The 17,575-nt window shown below is 38.7% G+C and overlaps 1 protein-coding gene across 1 annotated transcript in view; it reads right to left on the bottom strand.

The window, feature by feature from the left end:
• Nucleotides 1-2,565: 2,565 nt before the first annotated feature.
• Nucleotides 2,566-17,575, bottom strand: part of PROS1 (protein S) — a 32,927-nt gene continuing 17,917 nt past the window's right edge. Inside the window, exons 8-15 of the mRNA XM_086463327.1 lie at nucleotides 16,060-16,181; nucleotides 12,509-12,627; nucleotides 10,460-10,649; nucleotides 9,691-9,858; nucleotides 8,460-8,628; nucleotides 6,714-6,862; nucleotides 5,692-5,905; nucleotides 2,566-2,711 (exon numbers count right to left, since the gene is read on the bottom strand). Of these exons, the coding sequence (XP_086319453.1) occupies nucleotides 2,566-2,711; nucleotides 5,692-5,905; nucleotides 6,714-6,862; nucleotides 8,460-8,628; nucleotides 9,691-9,858; nucleotides 10,460-10,649; nucleotides 12,509-12,627; nucleotides 16,060-16,181 (1,277 nt within the window). The remainder of the gene's footprint in view (nucleotides 2,712-5,691; nucleotides 5,906-6,713; nucleotides 6,863-8,459; nucleotides 8,629-9,690; nucleotides 9,859-10,459; nucleotides 10,650-12,508; nucleotides 12,628-16,059; nucleotides 16,182-17,575) is intronic.

The following is a 17,575-nucleotide window of genomic DNA, read 5'->3' as shown; positions in this document are numbered from 1 at the left end:
AAAATACATCTGATGGAGAAAATACAGGAATCGATAACTTTCACTGATCTCCTTTCTTCCATGTGGTTGTTTTAAGCAAAGCTTAATTTCTTCAGGCAATATTAAACAACTAATAATTTTCTAGATAATATGGATGCCTATTTGGATATCATACTAATTTGAGCTAATTCTTTTCTTTGATGCTGAAAATTATCACGATCTCTTGAGTAAGCCATTTGACCACTGGAACAGGTCTTGCACAGTGAAAATGTACAAAGAATGCAAATAAAATTTAAAATTAAAAGAAACTTGCAAATGCTGCTTTATTTAATTCTTCAATAGGTAGGCACTTTCACATTAAAAAAAAAGATGTGCAGAGGTTCCATCATAACTACAAAACCCGAAAACATTATTACATGAAAACAAAAAGAAATGGTGTCTGTGTGAGAAAACGAAATTGTTTCTTTCGTTTTACCTCTATACCATTTATTACACTTAAAAACAAAACCTAAAAAAAAAATTCCCAACAAACAAACCAACCCCAAACCTTTCCTTCTGTTCGCACAGACAGACATAAGCATTTAGAGTACTGCTGACACTTTACATTGTGTTCCTCCTCTCAGCATTCCTGTGTTTGTTGGACAAGGCAATGCCTGACCCAAGGGCTTTCCAGAATTCAGTGGGTACTGCTGAGATGCTATAAATGCAGTAATCACATGTGCACGTGATGTCAAAAGTCCAAATTCTGCTCTGCCTTGCATGCAAAACCTGCTTATTTCAGTTAAGTTATTCTTCAGCTTAGGCCAAAATGAAGAATGTGTTTGCTGGGATGTGAGAAGAGGAGGGAGGGATGTCCTCCTGCAATTATTTTCCCCCTATGGAGCCGGGGGAAATCAAAGCTTTTTTTACATGCCACCCTAGAAAAGTGAACTAGTAGTTGACTGGCAGTTAGCCCCTGGGCGTCAGCCGTATGGTGATCCTGATGGTAAGCAGCTACGTATGAACCAGTGCTGGACAGATTCAGAGACCCTACTGAGGCTGGCTGGTGTGGAAGTCAGAGCAAATCCTGTATAACACTACATAAGTGGGAAGTGAAGTTACCAATAACCTCAGACAAAGCAATAATGTTGAAAGATGGGCTCAGATTCGGCAATACTGACGTGCTAATGTTAGTACTCAACAATGAAAGAAACCTCACTAATGTCACTGGGAATATCTCTGGAGAAAGGCAATCCTCAAAATGAATATTGTCACAATCCATCCTTCTGTAGATACATTTCCACTTCAGTGTCTCAAGTGAAGAAAGCAAACCTCAGGTCAAGAATCCTGGCAGATAAATGTCTCTTCGGTTGATGGATGAGAGTATATATTCATTGCTTACAGCAATTCTCTCGCTACTTATTTGGTTTGGGGTTAACAAAACCACTAGGTGAGCTGCACAGGGAGGCTTCTGGTTGTCTGAAAATGAGGTTGGAAGTGGAAAGAAAACTCAAAGGATGTTAAAGAAATATCAGAAATGCTTGAAATGAGCACACCTGAGGGAAACAATACTTTTCTAATTACCTGTCCCATTAAAGTTGGCTGAGCAGAATATGGCTTTACATTCTGATGTTACTAGCAAAACTTAGGCTTCCAAGTCAGTCTGAAACACAAACAAATCTCTTCCGGGGCTCTGAATGCAAGATTGACCTAAATAAGGGGAATATGATGGTGGTGCTCATATTGAGGAGTGCTAGGCTTGTCATGAATGGAAGAAACGTTTGCTTCAATTTCTCAGCTACATGTAGCAAATTCCAGTTTGACATCCTGCGATGAAGACCGGAGCTCCTTCTTTCAAGCCATCTCCTCTGTTTTCCAAAATTGCCTGGGGTGTATTTTAACCCACTCTGAAAGTAAACTACCTAACCTGATCCAGAAGTCTGTTAGAAGTCTAAAGCTGGGTCCCTAAGACAGAAGAATTAAAGCTGGTACAGTGTAACAAGAGATATTTTCCAAAACTGAGCTACTTAGAAAAACATTTCAGTTTTGAAATTGCTTTATCAATATTGATACAACTTGTAAACATACTCACAGAGAGCTTGGGCTCTGGGTTTTGGGATATTTGTTCCTTTACCAAAAGCACATATTACAAAACCTGTAGAGATTTTTCTTTATATGCTATGCTTGGGAAAGTTTAATGAGTCTGGTTTTGGTTAGATTCAAATACATTATCAAAACTTACAACTTGTAACTTTGTGCTGATATACGAAAATTAAAGAGTAAAACTGTTTCTAAACAGAACTCCCTGAACCTTCTCTCCAAACTAAATGTATCAAGGGCATAGTCTGAACATGGAAGATAAATCTAGCTTTAAGACTTATCACTGATATGAATAGAAGAACATTTTACAGAATTTTGATCTTGATTGTCTCTTTACAGCTGAAAAGAGAAGGGATTTTTCCCCTATTCTACATAAGAGGAGGAAAACCACGCTGTTGATTATTTTCCTGGCACATCTTGAATAAAATAATACAGGCTTCATTACGGCATGAGACTAATTACACAAATTATATCTGAAAGAAAAAAGTTAAATTAAGAATTGAATGGTTACTGCATAATCAGTGGGCATGAGTGAGATCTAATGTCATTGTGTTTGGAAATGGCTTCATCCAGATCCAGCTGTCTGTTGTTGACCTTCACCTCCATGCAGCCATTATAAAAAGCGGTTACTAACGTAGCACCCAGAGGAACATCTGCAGAGAAACACATTCAATTTATTAGGCCAAGGCATGCGAATTCTTACGTATTTTTAAGATCAGCAGAATCATGGGGAATACTCCATTCCTCATCTATTAGTCAGCCATGGGAGAAAAGAGCAATTTGGCAGGAAACACTCAAGTTCTTCTCCCTTTCCTTTCAGATAGAGAAAAAGTCAGCAAAGCTAAGAAAAGTCAGTAAAATTTGAAATACGCATTAGGAATCTATTTCCATCCAGAAACTGAACTACAAGAATGTTTTTCATAGTAGCATTTACTGTATTAACAACAGTGAACCAACAGTTTGTTTCCTGGAGTCCACTGTTCTTGTCCTGACCTACAAACAGATGTTTGAGTTTAGAGGTTACAGAAAGAACCATCTTGCTTTTGCCAGAAAGCTACTCTGGATGCAAATCTGCAAGTTCTCCGATAGGGGACTCCTGGGAACTCCACACATTTTACTGCTTCCTTACTGCTTCTTCAAAATGAGTTCTCTGTAAAAGACTCACTTTATCTGTTGCTCAATTAAGTACTGTTTGGATCATGACAACATCAGATCATGGATACACTTCCAGGAAGCAATATGTTAAGCACAAAATCAAGCAGGCATGGCTCTGAGGTCTTGGAGTACAACTGGATTCTTACAAGGTGGATGTAAGGTGACCCAAGTACCTTCAGTAACTAGAATAAGGATGCCTAGAAGCTGATCTCCAGAGCATCATTTTCCCCCCCCCCCAGACGTTAATCACCCTATTTCCTCCTAGAAGATAGATTTGTCCATCTATCTTTCCTGTCCAGGGAACAAGAAATGTTGCTTCCTTGTGATTTTATTTTGCTGTAAGCTGAGGTACTGCACAAACAGTCCTGTAGAATCATGCCCTATTGCTCTTTTTACTCCAGTGATTATAATGCTGCTGTCATAGAACTGTATGAGTCTCATTTAGCCTGCAATGGTTGTGCTGAATGAATTAACAAAGAGGTGTACTCCCAATGTTGATACTAGTTTGAAGGAATGTGTATCAAAAATGGGAACTTATGGTCTTCAAGAAATAAGTTGGTGGTTTTCTTTTTTGTTAGGTGCCTTTTAACCATGCAGCACTGTGTACTGAAGCTCAGTGTGGGGATCCTTTCCTACCTTTTCATACTGCTCAGTAATCCCAGAGGCTTTTCAGGGGTGAGTTACACTAAGTAAATGAATTGGTGTAGCCAAACTGGCTGTACACAGGGACATAAAGTAATTTTCCTGTATTACTTTTTCCCTCTTTGGTAACAGAGGCTGTTGTGGAACAGGCTCCTTTGGATAACATTGGGTTTTGTTGCTTTTTTGACACCTCTAAGTACATGCTTACATGTACAGAGTTTTTTTGTTAATTTGCATGACAAAGACACCTTTCAAAACTGAGAGATTACATTTACTTTTAACGAGCAGCAAGTAACTAATACTTGCTTCTTATCTATTTGGGATGAATGACTGAAGCCAAGGTCTTAGCTCTTAAGATGCCAATTACTCTGTGGCTGACAATGGACTAGAAAGAATCATTTAAATACCACAAAGATTAAGAGGTCTAAGAAATGACAAGAATATTAGTTAAGTTGCTATGGCTCAGTTAACCTGCTGACTCACCTTACTAAGTAAATAGTGACTCTTTTAAAAGTGAGGAGGTATTACAAAACCACTGATGCTTACTTATTGTGGTATCTGTACTGTACCATTAGTGCATTCTTCTCATTCTACACGTTCTATTTGAATCGCACTCACCTGGCTATCTGGTTTCCAAGGTATTGCATATCCATTCAAAAACAAGATTAGAGGAGAAATTGTCATATTTGGTGCCTAAATCTTGTACCTCCCCAATTACCAGTGTATGAAGACTTGTAGAGAAAAGTAAATTCCAACATGGGCCTGGATACTGAGGCAACTGCCACTTCAGACATAGGCCGTGGTACCTACAGTGCTGCCCTAAACACCTTCCTTTTATTCTAGCAAGTCTAGAGGGTGGAACAATAATTCCAGCTGTTACTGTGTACACTACCTTGGAAGAAATGTCTAAAGAGATCCTCTCCAATGGATACACAGTTCCTTCCCTACTTCTACTCCTGTGCACCCTTGTCTCCTGCAGAAGAAACATACTGCAGACGAGCTATATCTGGGGCAGTGCCATGAGGCTGCAGCCTACATGTAAAATGGATGTCAATTCAAGGCTATGTTGGTCAAATTCTTAGAATTTCCTTAGGAATTGTGACATTCTCCCTACAATAACTTTAATACAGGATACAGAAAAGCTCTGCTGGTAGTAACTTGGTAACCGTGGTGTCTATCCTCTACCAATTTTCAAATTTGAGGACCTTGGGCTTTGAAAATTCCTCATCTGTAGCAATGCTGTTTTTCTTCACGATTCACCCTGAAGTCAAACTATTTCATAGATAAGCATGTGTACACTTCCTGTACAAAATAATACTTGTACGTGTCTTAAGACTTGGGATACACTTGCAGCTTGCTTTAAACAAAATATTTCCTGTTTCAACACATCTTCTGTCTCATAAAGATTGCCAGTCACTTATTGCCCAGAGTTTAATTGCTGAAACTATACTCCTGACTAATTCAGCGCTTAGTAAACTAAGCTGTAAACTTAGTAAACTAAGCTGATGTAAGCACCAACACTTAGTTTGCTTACAAATGCATGGTTTTCTTACATGCTTGTTGCAGTTCCTAAATTGTGCCAGCTGATGGCATTTCAGAAATATGCAATTCTTACTCCTCCCCAGCTCAAAAATCAAGACATTTTCCGAATTCAAACCTCTAGAGACTCGTGCCTTCTAATGCCACTGTTGAAAAGCGAAGCACTTGGGGTGGGGAGACAAGACTGGACACCTGTTTTCTTTTTGTACAGTTGGAGGCTTTTTCTAGCTTGGGTAAGGCTGAATATAATCAGGCTTGTACAAATAAATTAAATTAATGAAAAGAAATAGGATTCACCTGGCAGGCCACCCAAGTAGGTAAAGACATTTTTCATCATTGCTTGATGCAGGATAGACAGTTGCTCTGAAGTGCTTCTGTCTGTGTGTGAATCAACAGACAGTTCAAGTTGCTGTTTGGTCACTAGAAGTCCAACCAGCACTTTTCTGGGTGTACATAACTTCTTTGATTCCAGCTGTGCCACAGTGATGTTTCCAACGGTTACAATGATTTTCTAAATGGAAGAATGATAGGTCACAAAAGATGTCATTCATATATAACTTCAACACATAATTACACTTAGTTCTGATGCATTTTATATTTGGAAGTAGAAGAAAAGGAAATGTTAGAGCCACGTTGCAAAAAACCTGGTACCTTAAGTTGGAAAAGTTACCGAAGTTGATGTATAACCATCACCTTTGGTGATGAATGCCATTCACTTATATTCTTAAATTTATAAGTGAGAATGTTCACTGCAAAAAATCTGTGGCTACAGTTCTGAGGTGAAATCCTGTTTCTCTTATAAAGGAGTACTGCTACAGTTTCAAAGGTAACCAAGCATTCACTATAGCTTCTTATTTCAGGCAAAAGCATGGATTAGCCCTGGTGTATAATCATGCTCTCTTGGGATGCCTGATGTAAACAGATCTAAAGGGAAACTTAAGGACAAAAAGATCTGTTTACAAACTGAAACTAACATGATGCCATTACTATACTATCATCATTCTACTTCTGTCATATTCCCCTCTCTGCTTTGTGCATTTGGAAGGAAAGGTTAAAGACGTGAGGTAATGGATAGTACCTGATGTAAGAGTGCTTAGTCACTGCTGTAGCAATCCTTAATAGTAACATATTTTCTGCACATTGCTATATGATCTAAGTGCTCTTCAAAATATTAATTCAACCTACCAGCTCCACTGCAAGTAAGTGTGAGTAGCTTTTTTTAGTTTGATTTTTCACAAATGGAGTAGTAAGTTAAATGAGACAAAAACAAGAGGTGTGACTTATATGCATATCAGCTGCTATGATATTTCTAAGATCACCTGTGAGTCAGAGGAGTTAGAGTCCACTATGGACAAAGCAAGAGGCACTGTTTCATTAGAAACCAAGGCAAACATAACACCAGTGTCTGTGGATGGGCGAATAGTCATAGTCACATTTATTAGCCAATCTTCAGCGCTGTTAAGATTATCTGTTTAAAAAGAATAATTGAAATTAATAAATTCATCTGCTAATGACAAATTAATATGTTGTTAAGCATTAGTGTTTAATCTGTTCCCACTGTGGAAAAATTAGTACTCATCTCCAGAAAAACAATGAACTTTGAAACTTATAGAAAGAACTATGTCTAATAAAAAAAAACAAACCCAAAATACCCCCCTACCAAAACGAAACACTTTTAATCCTGCATCTTCCCTAATCTTCTGTGCTTATTGGACTTTTTTATTTTTTTGCTACTTTCTGCATTCTAACATGGACCAGGTGCCACATTCATCAGAAGTCAGTTCAAAATAAAACCCAAAACCCTAATTTACTCATAAATCTGCCACTGAGTGGAAGATTGGCAGTTTTCATACACTTTTACATTCCAAAGCAGTTCCACTATTAAAATAGGAATACGCAGGTGTGTAAATATGCAGATGGTGAAAATATGATTTTATGATGCACTGACAGCGAAGCTAATATAAAAATAACTATTTAAGAAATATTTGTTATCTCCTGTATCTTTTTCCAGTGTCTCTTCCTCACCACTCCCCCCAGTCAATTCTGGCAGTTTCTTAATTTCTAGTCATTTCTTGAGGAAGCAGAAATCCTAAAATGAGGTCGTTGTATTCCTATACAAAGCCAAATGGGGAGGGAGACAGTGGGCTATAATACCTCATAGTAGGGCAGCCTCTCGGATTTGGGGGTGTGGGGTGTTGTGAGAACAGGAAGGAGAGTGGGTGAAGCCATTGCAGCAGCCCCAAACATAAAGGTCAAGAGGAGTCATGGCAGTGTGGTGTTAGTGAATGAATAGGAGGAAAGTTGACACTTGAGTGGCATAGGAAACTCTAATATAAGTTTATTGTAAGCATAGAATATAAAAAGCTGGAGAAATTTTTTGAAGTGGGCTAGGGAATTTAAAGAAAAGGCCTGGGAAAGAATAGCAAGACCTAGGATGAAAAGGAGTGGGAATCAGAACAGGGCTAAAGGGTTGCACAGCATTCGGGATGAGGAAGAGTATAATGACAATAGGATTTGGGATGATGCTCAAGAGATGTTTTATTTTGCGATCTCAAGTGTGCACAAGGAGATTCTGAGTTGAAACTTTTGAAATTAGGGCAGGAGGTCAGGTAAGAGAGTTCTGGGTTCAGGACGCAGCAAGAGATGCATCTCAAATCTCTACACAGGGTGTTTGTTCAGAAGCAAAATTGCATACACAAAACTCGGTGATCCTTTTCGCCATCTGCTTTTTCTGTCAGTAATACGATAGCTTTCCCCACTGATGAACAGAGGATGGAATTAGATCTCTGGAAAGCGAATGTGTTCAACAGTGCCCGTCCTTTGCAAATAAAAAAATATGCTTCCTAACCTAAAGCAGTTCAGAAATTAAACGAGTGACACCATGGGATCAGAATTCTCATTCAAGAAAATTTCTAACAGAACTTACAGGAATCATTGCTGGATGCAGTGGTGTATAGCTTAGTTTGTGTGTTTGTCCTTGTTTTTTCTTTTTCTTTCTTTTAACAATTCATCAGTTCCATCATCAGTCCAGCAAAAAATATAAGAACTGACAGAAAAATACTTACTATAATTTATCTGAAACTTTGCCATTCCAGTGCCAGGGTAGAAGGATCCTCTCCCCACTGCTACCAAACAGTGTTTACTTTGTTTTTCTTGAATAACTTCTTTTACACCTGAATGTCCCTGATTCATTAGGTTCCATGCACGAATGCACCCGTCTAGCCGAGGGTTAATCTGTACGAGAATTATAGCAGTAGGTGTTTGCATTCAAAGTTGTTTTAAAAATGTTAATAAAACAGCATTACTTTACACATCAACTTACTTCTGAGTAGCCAATAATAGCCTAATCAATGCTATAGGTTACAGCACTGATGCTGGGAGAAAACAAATGGCATGCATTTATTACCGCAGCCTTCAAAAGGTACTTCTGATTTAATAACATTTCCCATTTTGATGCCAGTGATCTGTACAAAATGGATTGCTTCACTTTTTAAAGCTCATGCTGTCCTTTTGTTTAGGTCACAACAGCTTTTCTGTAGCTGAAAGACAACGACCACTAGCATTGTTCCTCATTCAAGGTTTCTTCTCCTTGTACCAGAATACAAAAAAATATAACTACTTTCTATTGGGTAAGGGGATGTTGCTGTATTGCTTCATATTTTTTCTCTCTGCCTTACTTTTAAAAAATCAATTTTTGCTAAACAAAAAAAAAAGGTGCAGCCTCTACTGCACAGTTATTCTTGCCTCTCTGTTTAGATTTCCAATTACTTTGAGGGCTCCCGGACTGCAAAGCAGACAGTCGCAACAACTTCACTGTACCCATCCTCAGCATAAGATAGAGCTGTTGAGGATGGAAGACTGAAAGAATCACAGGCTTCGTCTAGCCTGGGCTATTATAGAACCTAGTAAAAATGAATGCTCATAGTCCTGCCTGCCCAATGAATTGGATGGAGCCTAGCAAAAGCCAGCACCAGAAACATGTATCATTCTGAAATGCTCTTGCAGCAGAAGTGGTGGTGATTTAGGGAGTCTTGAAGCTATATTAGGAAACAAGTTACGGAATCCTGGAAGATTAGACCGTAAGTGCTGTGGTTTTACAACTGAAACCTAACTGAAGACAGACTACAAAGCTTCATGCATGTTTATTTTCAAAACAGTGGTTTAATAACCTGATTTTCATTTTCTAAATGGATTCCATATCACTCTCCCTTCCTCTGTGACTACTAAGCAAACAATACAAAACCAAACAAATAACAGAACAGTATTAATCAACATTACTCTTATTATTCTACTTACCTGTTTGACAAGAGCATTGTCCTCTTTGCGAGGTAATCCTGCAATGTACACTTTAGTTTCCAAGAAACCCTGTGATTGTTTAAAGAGAGTTCCTGGGCTGTTAATACTCATCACAGCTTCTTTAGCTATTTTTACACTGATGCTGTGTTCTAGTTCTTCAACTGATATCTAGAATTAAATAAAAATAATTACACACACACAAACATGTAGAATATTTTAAATACAAATTACATTTTAATCTCAGGAATGCTGTACTGAACTGAAACAAAAGGTCTATGCAGAATCCTAGCTTCTCTTACCTCTGTTAAAAACAAACAAACAAAACCTAACTGCTGTTGATAATGTGGTACCATTTATAGATGATGTAAGCGAGCAAGGCCTTTCATCTTAGGTATGCAAGCTTGAAGAATGAGACGGATTTCTGGTCTAGCAAATGTAATACTTGCTCTTTAGACAAAGTATCTAATAACTATGCACTTGACCATGCAATCACACTTTTTAATATTCTGCTGCTTCCTTTTTCATGATTACAAAGAAGAATTCCTATATTGCCAGATAGAGGTAATTACCTCTTTCTTGATTGTAAGCAGGTGCCACAATTTCCCAGATGTAAGGTGTTGTGCATTTCTTGGTTGACTTTTAAATTTGGGATTTGAAGGCATAATTTTAAGCCTTTTTAATAGTTGCTTAGTTTCTCCCTACTTTACTTATAAAGTCAGAGTGTTCCCACACTGGGTTGAAGGAAAGGGGAGAAGAAAACCCAGCTTACTATATGCCACAGTCCATCATTAATGGCTTTGCCTCCGCTGGTGACTTTTGTACCAAATTCGTTCTTGAATTGAATTTCAATCTTCCCATCACGAAGAGCAAGCAGGATCCATGCTGTATTGTCAAGGGATTCTGCATATAGTATAACTCCCTCTGCATCATATGACCGGAAATCAAATTCTGCTGTAAATCTGAGTTGTGAGGAAGGAATCTTAATAAGAAGACAGGAAACATGAAATATTGTATAGCCTAGGATAACTCATTAACAGGGCAAAAAAAAAAAAAGTTCATAGATATTAACCTTTTGGTAATTCTGTATCCAAGCAGTCATGATATTTGCATGCAATTAGCCAAAAGCAGAATCTAACATAAGCCGCCTTCGTCTGAATCCAGTGGAAAGTTTTGAGATTAACACCCCGAGCTGGGATTTGAAAGAGCCTTGGTTCAGTTCCCAAACCTGCTATGAGCTTTACACGTGAAGGACATCATGCTCCCTTGACTAAGAAGATAGATGTAATATTCCTATTGCATTTCATGGGGACACAATGAGGAAAAAAACACATGATCTATATGATGTGCTTCAGTCCAACAGGGTTGCCAGTTGTTGTCCTACAACAATTACAACCTAGCAATTTTCTTTGGTTACTGCTGCCTTTTATATATCACTCTCTAATTCAAGGATTTCTTGTCTGGATCTTGGCAGCTAGTTGAACATGTGCATGTAGCAAAACTATGGTTTATATTATAATACCTGTACAGTGGAAGAGAAAGAGTGTAAGTATAGTGAAAAACAGTACTTGTCTCCTAGAACTTTTGGACTAGATAAAATAGATTAAGAATGAAAAGAGAAAACAAAGCATTTAGAAGTTAGGATTTACTGAAGACGAAACAAGTAAGGGAGCTGTAATTAACTTGGGTCACTTTCACTGAGTCTTGCTCTTTGTCCACTAGATGTCATTGTGCCTCACGCAGACCCACAGAAAAATTATTCTGTATTTACACAGAGACTATTAAGATGGCTTCAAACATTTATCATCTTAGAAAGGTCTTCCAGGAGAGCATTAATGCCTGGTCAACTTGGAATAGTGGCAGAGGAAAAAGTTCTCAATATTTATGTCCTTCTGTAAGGTTCCAAGGCTCTGGGGAACACCAGCTTAGCTGCTGCTGCTGTTACCCTCAAATTGTTCGGTCAGTAAGTCAAGGAACACTGCAATTTCAGCTGCTGCAGCAAAGAAGTCCAAGAGTAATAAAAGGGTCACTACCATTAGCAATTGTTCTGACAGCTGTAAAGGAAATCATACAGACGGTGCTCTAGACAAGGTACTGTGCTCTATCGGTATCCTCGGAACACCCTGTGAAAGGAAGCACAGGGGTGGGGAGCAAGCGCTGGCCTGCTTTTGTTTCTCAGCAGTACGTGTGTAGCATGTCACAGCTTCTACCCAGAGCAGAAATGAAGTAGCAGCAACATCTAAATAAAAGCCATTGCCATATATAATTGGAAGCTGTACAGTAATCATTTTCCTGTAACATCTGAAGAAGGATGAGGGAAGACCTTATTGCGCTGCACAAGGAGGTTGTAGTGAGGTGGTTGTCAGTCTCTTCTCCCAAGTAACAAGTGACAGGACAAGAGGAAATGGCCTCAAGTTGTGTGAAGGGAGGTTTAGATTGGACATTAGGAAAAATTTCATCACCAAAAGGGTTGTCAAGCATTGGAACAGGCTGCCCAGGGAATGGGTTGAGTCGCCACCACTGGAGGTAGTTAAAAGACGTGTAGACGTGGTGCTTAGGGACATGGTTTGTGGTGGGTTTGATAGTGTTAGGTTAAGGGTGGGACCTGACGACCTTAAAGGTCTTTTCCAACCTAAAAGATTCTATGATTGTGTATGTAAGAACCCAAGTGAATTTGTTCTCCATATAAAGATATCTTACCTAGTAGGAAGATTGTGATACAATTTATGCATGCAATGCACTCTTTCTAAAACCTCAGAAAATTAATAGAAATAAATGTCCATAACTTCAATGCATACTTTTATCAATTGTAAATGCTTACCTTGTGACATTTGGCAATTTAAACTTTAAGTACAGAACAGGAATTCCTACAAATTGCTCTGCCAGGTAAAGCAGTTCATAATTCTTTTCAAGGTTCAGTGGGATACACGCAGTAACAGACTGAAAAGAGTAGAGAATAAAAAAAGCTGTTAATGCATTGTGATAGTTCATGAAGCAACTCCTATATTAGCGTCTTTTTTTTTTTTTTAAAGCAACGGCTTACCTCTGTGTGTGTTTTTTTTGTGTGGATTTTTTTTTCTAAACTTTAATATTTATGTACAAATGAAGGGGGGTGATTTTGGTTTTGCTTGAAACGTCCATTATTTAAGCTGTGGGAAGATAATTCAGGTTGAAACACAGTTCTGGTGGATTGCAACTAATATTTAAATATTTAGTATTTGAACCAAGAATTCAAACCTTCCATCAGGCATTTTTCTTTCACCAGGGACCTGTGACACCCACGTACTAGGGTCCTGTGAGGCTCCATTATTAAAGTTGTCTGGAATCTAAACCTGATCAGGTGTTAGAAGGGAATGGAGCTAGAGCTGTGTCTTGAAGATTTAGTTTAAAAATAAATAAATAAATAAAAATATCACCTTTTATTTGTCAATATTGATGTACAACTACTCATAGCTGAACGACCTCTAGTACTACTAGAATCGTCTACTTGGAATAAAAAGTAACAATTTAAAAGTGGATTAAGTAACATATTAATAGAAAATGTTTCTAGCTGGCTGTTCCTTGAATGTTCTTGTCCTATTTGAGCTCTGGAAAGGAACGTTGATGAAATCGACACCACAATTTTTGCTGGAATAACACTGAATTAATATTTCTGAGAACTATTAGTGGGGATATGAAGCTCTTAAGACTACATTCTTGGGAAAACTGTAAAAAAAGTTCTAAGTATTTGTGGCAACTTTTGCTTTTCAGTGGCCTAAAAGAGTATGTAAAAATGGGACTAATCTTAAGGCTCTAGCCAAAGTCATGTGAGTAAACACAGTCAGTCAACTGCAGTTGCAATGAGAAGGGAAAAAATGGTGCTTGTTCTTTCAGGTATTAATCTTGTTCAACATACTCATCAGTGACCTGGATGGAGGAACAGAGTGCACCCTCAGCAAGTTTGCTGACGACTCAAAACTGGGAGGAGTGGGTGACACACCAAAGGGCTGTGCTGCCATTCAGTGAGACTTGGACAGGCTGGAGAGCTGGGCGGGGAGGAACCTGATGAGGTTCAATAAGGGCAAGTGTAGGGTCCTGCACCTGGGGAGGAATAACCCCACGCACCAGTACAGGCTGGGGGTCGACCTGCTGGAGAGCAGTTCTACAGAGAGGGACCTGTGAGTCCTGGTGGATACTAAGTTGACCGTGAGCCAGTGATGAGCTCTTGTGGCCAAGAAGGCCAGTGGTTTCCTGAGATGCACTAAGAAGAGTGTGGCCAGAGGTTGAGGGAGGTCATTCTCCCCCTCTGCTCCGCCCTGGTGAGGCCACATCTGAAGTATGGTGTTCAGTTTCAGGCCCCCCAGTTCAAGACAGACAGGGAGCTACTGGAGAGAGTCCAGCAGAGGGCCATGAAGATGATTAAGGGACTGGAGCATCTCTCTTACAAGGAAAGGCTGAGAGGCCTGGGGCTCTTTAGCCTGCAGGAGGGGGGGCCTTATCATTACTTACAAGTGTCGGAAGGGTGGGTGTCAAGAGGGTGGGGGCCAGGCTCCTTTCAGTGGTGCCCAGTGACAAGACAAGGGGCAACGGGCACAAACTGGAGCACAGGAAGTTCCATCTGAACATGAGGAAAAAACTTCTCTACTTCGAGGGTAGCAGCACACTGGAACAGGCTGCCCAGGGAGGTTGTGGATTCTCCTTCTCTGGAGATACTCAAAACCTGCCTGGACGCGATCCTGTGCAACCTGCTTTAGCAAGGGGTGTGGACTAGATGATCTCCAGAGGTCCCTTCCAACATCTACCATTCTATGATTTACCTGAATTGCTAAACAAAGATGTTTATATCCAGGAATGATGTCTATTTTATGTGTGGTGCAAGATTAAACTAGTAAAACATTCAGTAAACAAATGTCAGGTATACATTCTAAGGCATTGTTGACGTCTTTATCTCTTAAAACGGTGATGCTATAATTAAAGTAATATCTAGTTTTGTTCTAAAAGTAAAGCGCTTGGATTTCCTTCAGGTACAGGGAACTAGGATCTGCATATGGAGAGAGGTGGGAAGACTTTTCTAGAATGTGGTTTAGAGTGACCGTCTCATTGACTATTAGAAGCCTAAAAATCTCTTTGATCTAAAGTTATTCCTCAAAACAGGCCTTGAATATCTTCTGTTTGATGGCAGTATAGTAGTCATATAGAAGCGAACGATCAAGTATAGGTGTGAAGGGCTTTTCTGTTCTCAAGACTTGCTGTACTTTGGTAACAGTTAACACTGCAGTTTCCAAACTCTGACTTCTGTATTCACAATGCAGCAGTTTCATTAAACATATGGATGTTCATTCTGAATTTTCTGGCTACTTCATTTTACACCTGCTACTGTCACTAGTCTGTGGACTGTATCTATTTTCAGCTAATTAATTTTTTTTTTTTTCCAATTAAAAGGCCTGAAACTAACTTCCAGATAGAGAGTTAATCACTTTTGAACAATGGTATTGAAAACAATATGTAATGAGACCAGAAGATACTCTTCCTATTTCATAAATAAGCAAAATGAAATATAATGACTGCCAGTGTTGTTCAGATATTAAATTTCATAAAGTATAAACAATGTCTAATACATACATGCTCAAATTTGTGTCTGACCTTGTTCCTATGGTTTAATCCCGATTTTGTTATACTGTTAGAAGTGTGTTTTTGTTGGCAGTTATCTGAGCTCACTTAGCATAACAAGTCTCAGCCTGCCTGAATCTTTCGAAGTATAGAGAGAACCACTCACAATAAAATCCTTGAACTGGATGGAATTCTCCAGAGTTTCAAACTTTCTGCTACTAAGAAGTGTAAATTTTCAAACTGAGCAAGAACAGCTGATTTTGGCTGCGAGACGTTCTTCAGCTAGCAAGTATTACTAAGTGCTTTTTCTTATTCTATGGCAGATGAGAACTGTAGAAAACAATCCATTTTTTATAACCCAAAAAGGCAAACCATAGAGTAGCTCTGAAAGAGTGAAAACTTTTGCACAGTCTAAGGAAAACCTGGGAACATATGGACAAATGGAGTATTCTGTCTCAGAGTAAGCTGAACAGGAATTATTTTTTTGATGGGAGAAAGCTGGGGCTTATTTTAGAAACAGTAGAGAATAAAGACAACTGGCTAAGGCAAGCTCCTTTTGACAGGTTTCCTGTAAATAAGCATACATGAGCTGAATGGCATCCAAATCCCTACCAGGTCTGCTTTGTGAGCCAAACCACAGCCCAGAGTCCTCATCACTTTCTCAGAAATTTTGAATCAGTTCTCAAACAGCTTCTATTTTCCTTAATCTAATTTATCCTGTAATCAAGAAATATCCAACTTCTGTGATTTTTCCACATGGAATTTTACATAGTGCAGATTTACCTCACAATTCCTCATGTCCTTAGAGAGCTTGAACCCTTTCTTGCCATCACAATAGCAGCTATAACTTCCTGGAGAGTTTACGCAGAGTTGAGCACAAACATTTTCAGCACATTCATCAATATCTAGGAGAAATGGAAACATACGGAAAGATTTATTCAGATTATTCATGGCACAGACTGAAAACTAACACAATAAATTGATGAAATAATGGACAAGATGTGTTCTCTGGCATAACATGAATCCAATAGGTAACTGCTGCTAAGCTAAACTAATGCTAATGGATGTCTCCTACATAAAAATTACAATTCAGAATTACCTGCTCTGCGTATAAGACCTAGTAATCTGATAGAGGCCTTGTGTGCAGAGCTGGGGAAAATTTGGTCTGATTTGTGAGGCTGTAAGAAGCTGAGCTGTAAGGTGGCTGAACTAGTTAGAGAGCTCAATAAATCACTACCATTTATGGCAGAAATGCCATTCTGGGTCAGATGTCTTCCTTTCCCTAGAAGATGTCATGAGAACTTAAGAGCATTAAGAGTATATATGGCAAGTATGTGGAGAAAAGGGCGTGCTTTATTCACACAAAACCAAGATAATCTCAAAGCAAAATACATTTTAAAGTAACGTACAATAATCTCATAAATAAGTTCCAGACAGCATCTATTTGTTGAGATCAATCTGATTTGAGCTGCAAATAAGCTGAATCAACTAAAGGAATTTCATTTTCTATTTAGTAGGCTGTACACAGTAAATAATTTAGAAAATAAAGACTGTGTAAAAGGCCAATGTAATTGTTACATTTTTAATATAGAAACAAAATCCCTTCTGGATAAGAGACCTAATGAGGGTGATTTTGGGCCTTAGATTAACAAAACTGCAATACTTGTTTTGAAACAAATGGCCCTTCTTGTGGGAATAAACAAATTTGTACCAATGTATGCTTTTAAAAAAATCTGTTTTATACTATGCTAGGCTTTTTTTTTAAGATTAAAATACTTTTTTTTTGTTCTGTTGCTTGGGGGAGGAGGGAGGAAAAGAAAAAAAGAAAAGAAAAAAAGGAAAAGAAACCCTAAAACCTTATTGGATAAACTGTTACTTTGTAGTGTGCATGCATAATTTCCTTCTGAAACAGGATAGTACGTTTAACAGCTTGTAGATGCTTTTCTGATTTCTACCTCTGCTGCAGTTAATGGTCACAGGCAAGTTGCTTTACTGCCGAGTGCTAGCAGTTTCTATGTTATTTAAATGACCAACAGCTCATAAATAGGTTGCAGAAACTGGTCTCACGTTTGGCTGAAGAGTTCCCTATTACTAAAACATCTCCTCATCCTCACCTTTGCCATAAGTCATCACTGCAAGTGGTTTGTGCTCAGGCTTATGCTCTATCATTCACGATCTTATCAGAAGAAAAAAGCTGTGCTGTTCTGTGCTGCAGCTAATGCAGTCAGAACTAAAGTTCTGCTCAAGATCTAGTCACGTGCTGTGTCAGTTTTGCCGCTGACATCACAACCTGATGGGT

The sequence above is a fragment of the Leptosomus discolor genome, chromosome 1 (assembly GCF_034619465.1).
Source record: "Leptosomus discolor isolate bLepDis1 chromosome 1, bLepDis1.hap2, whole genome shotgun sequence".
Lineage (NCBI taxonomy): Eukaryota > Metazoa > Chordata > Aves > Leptosomiformes > Leptosomidae > Leptosomus > Leptosomus discolor.
Note: the sequence above shows the minus strand (reverse complement) of the source record. Positions and strands in the feature narration are given on the sequence as shown.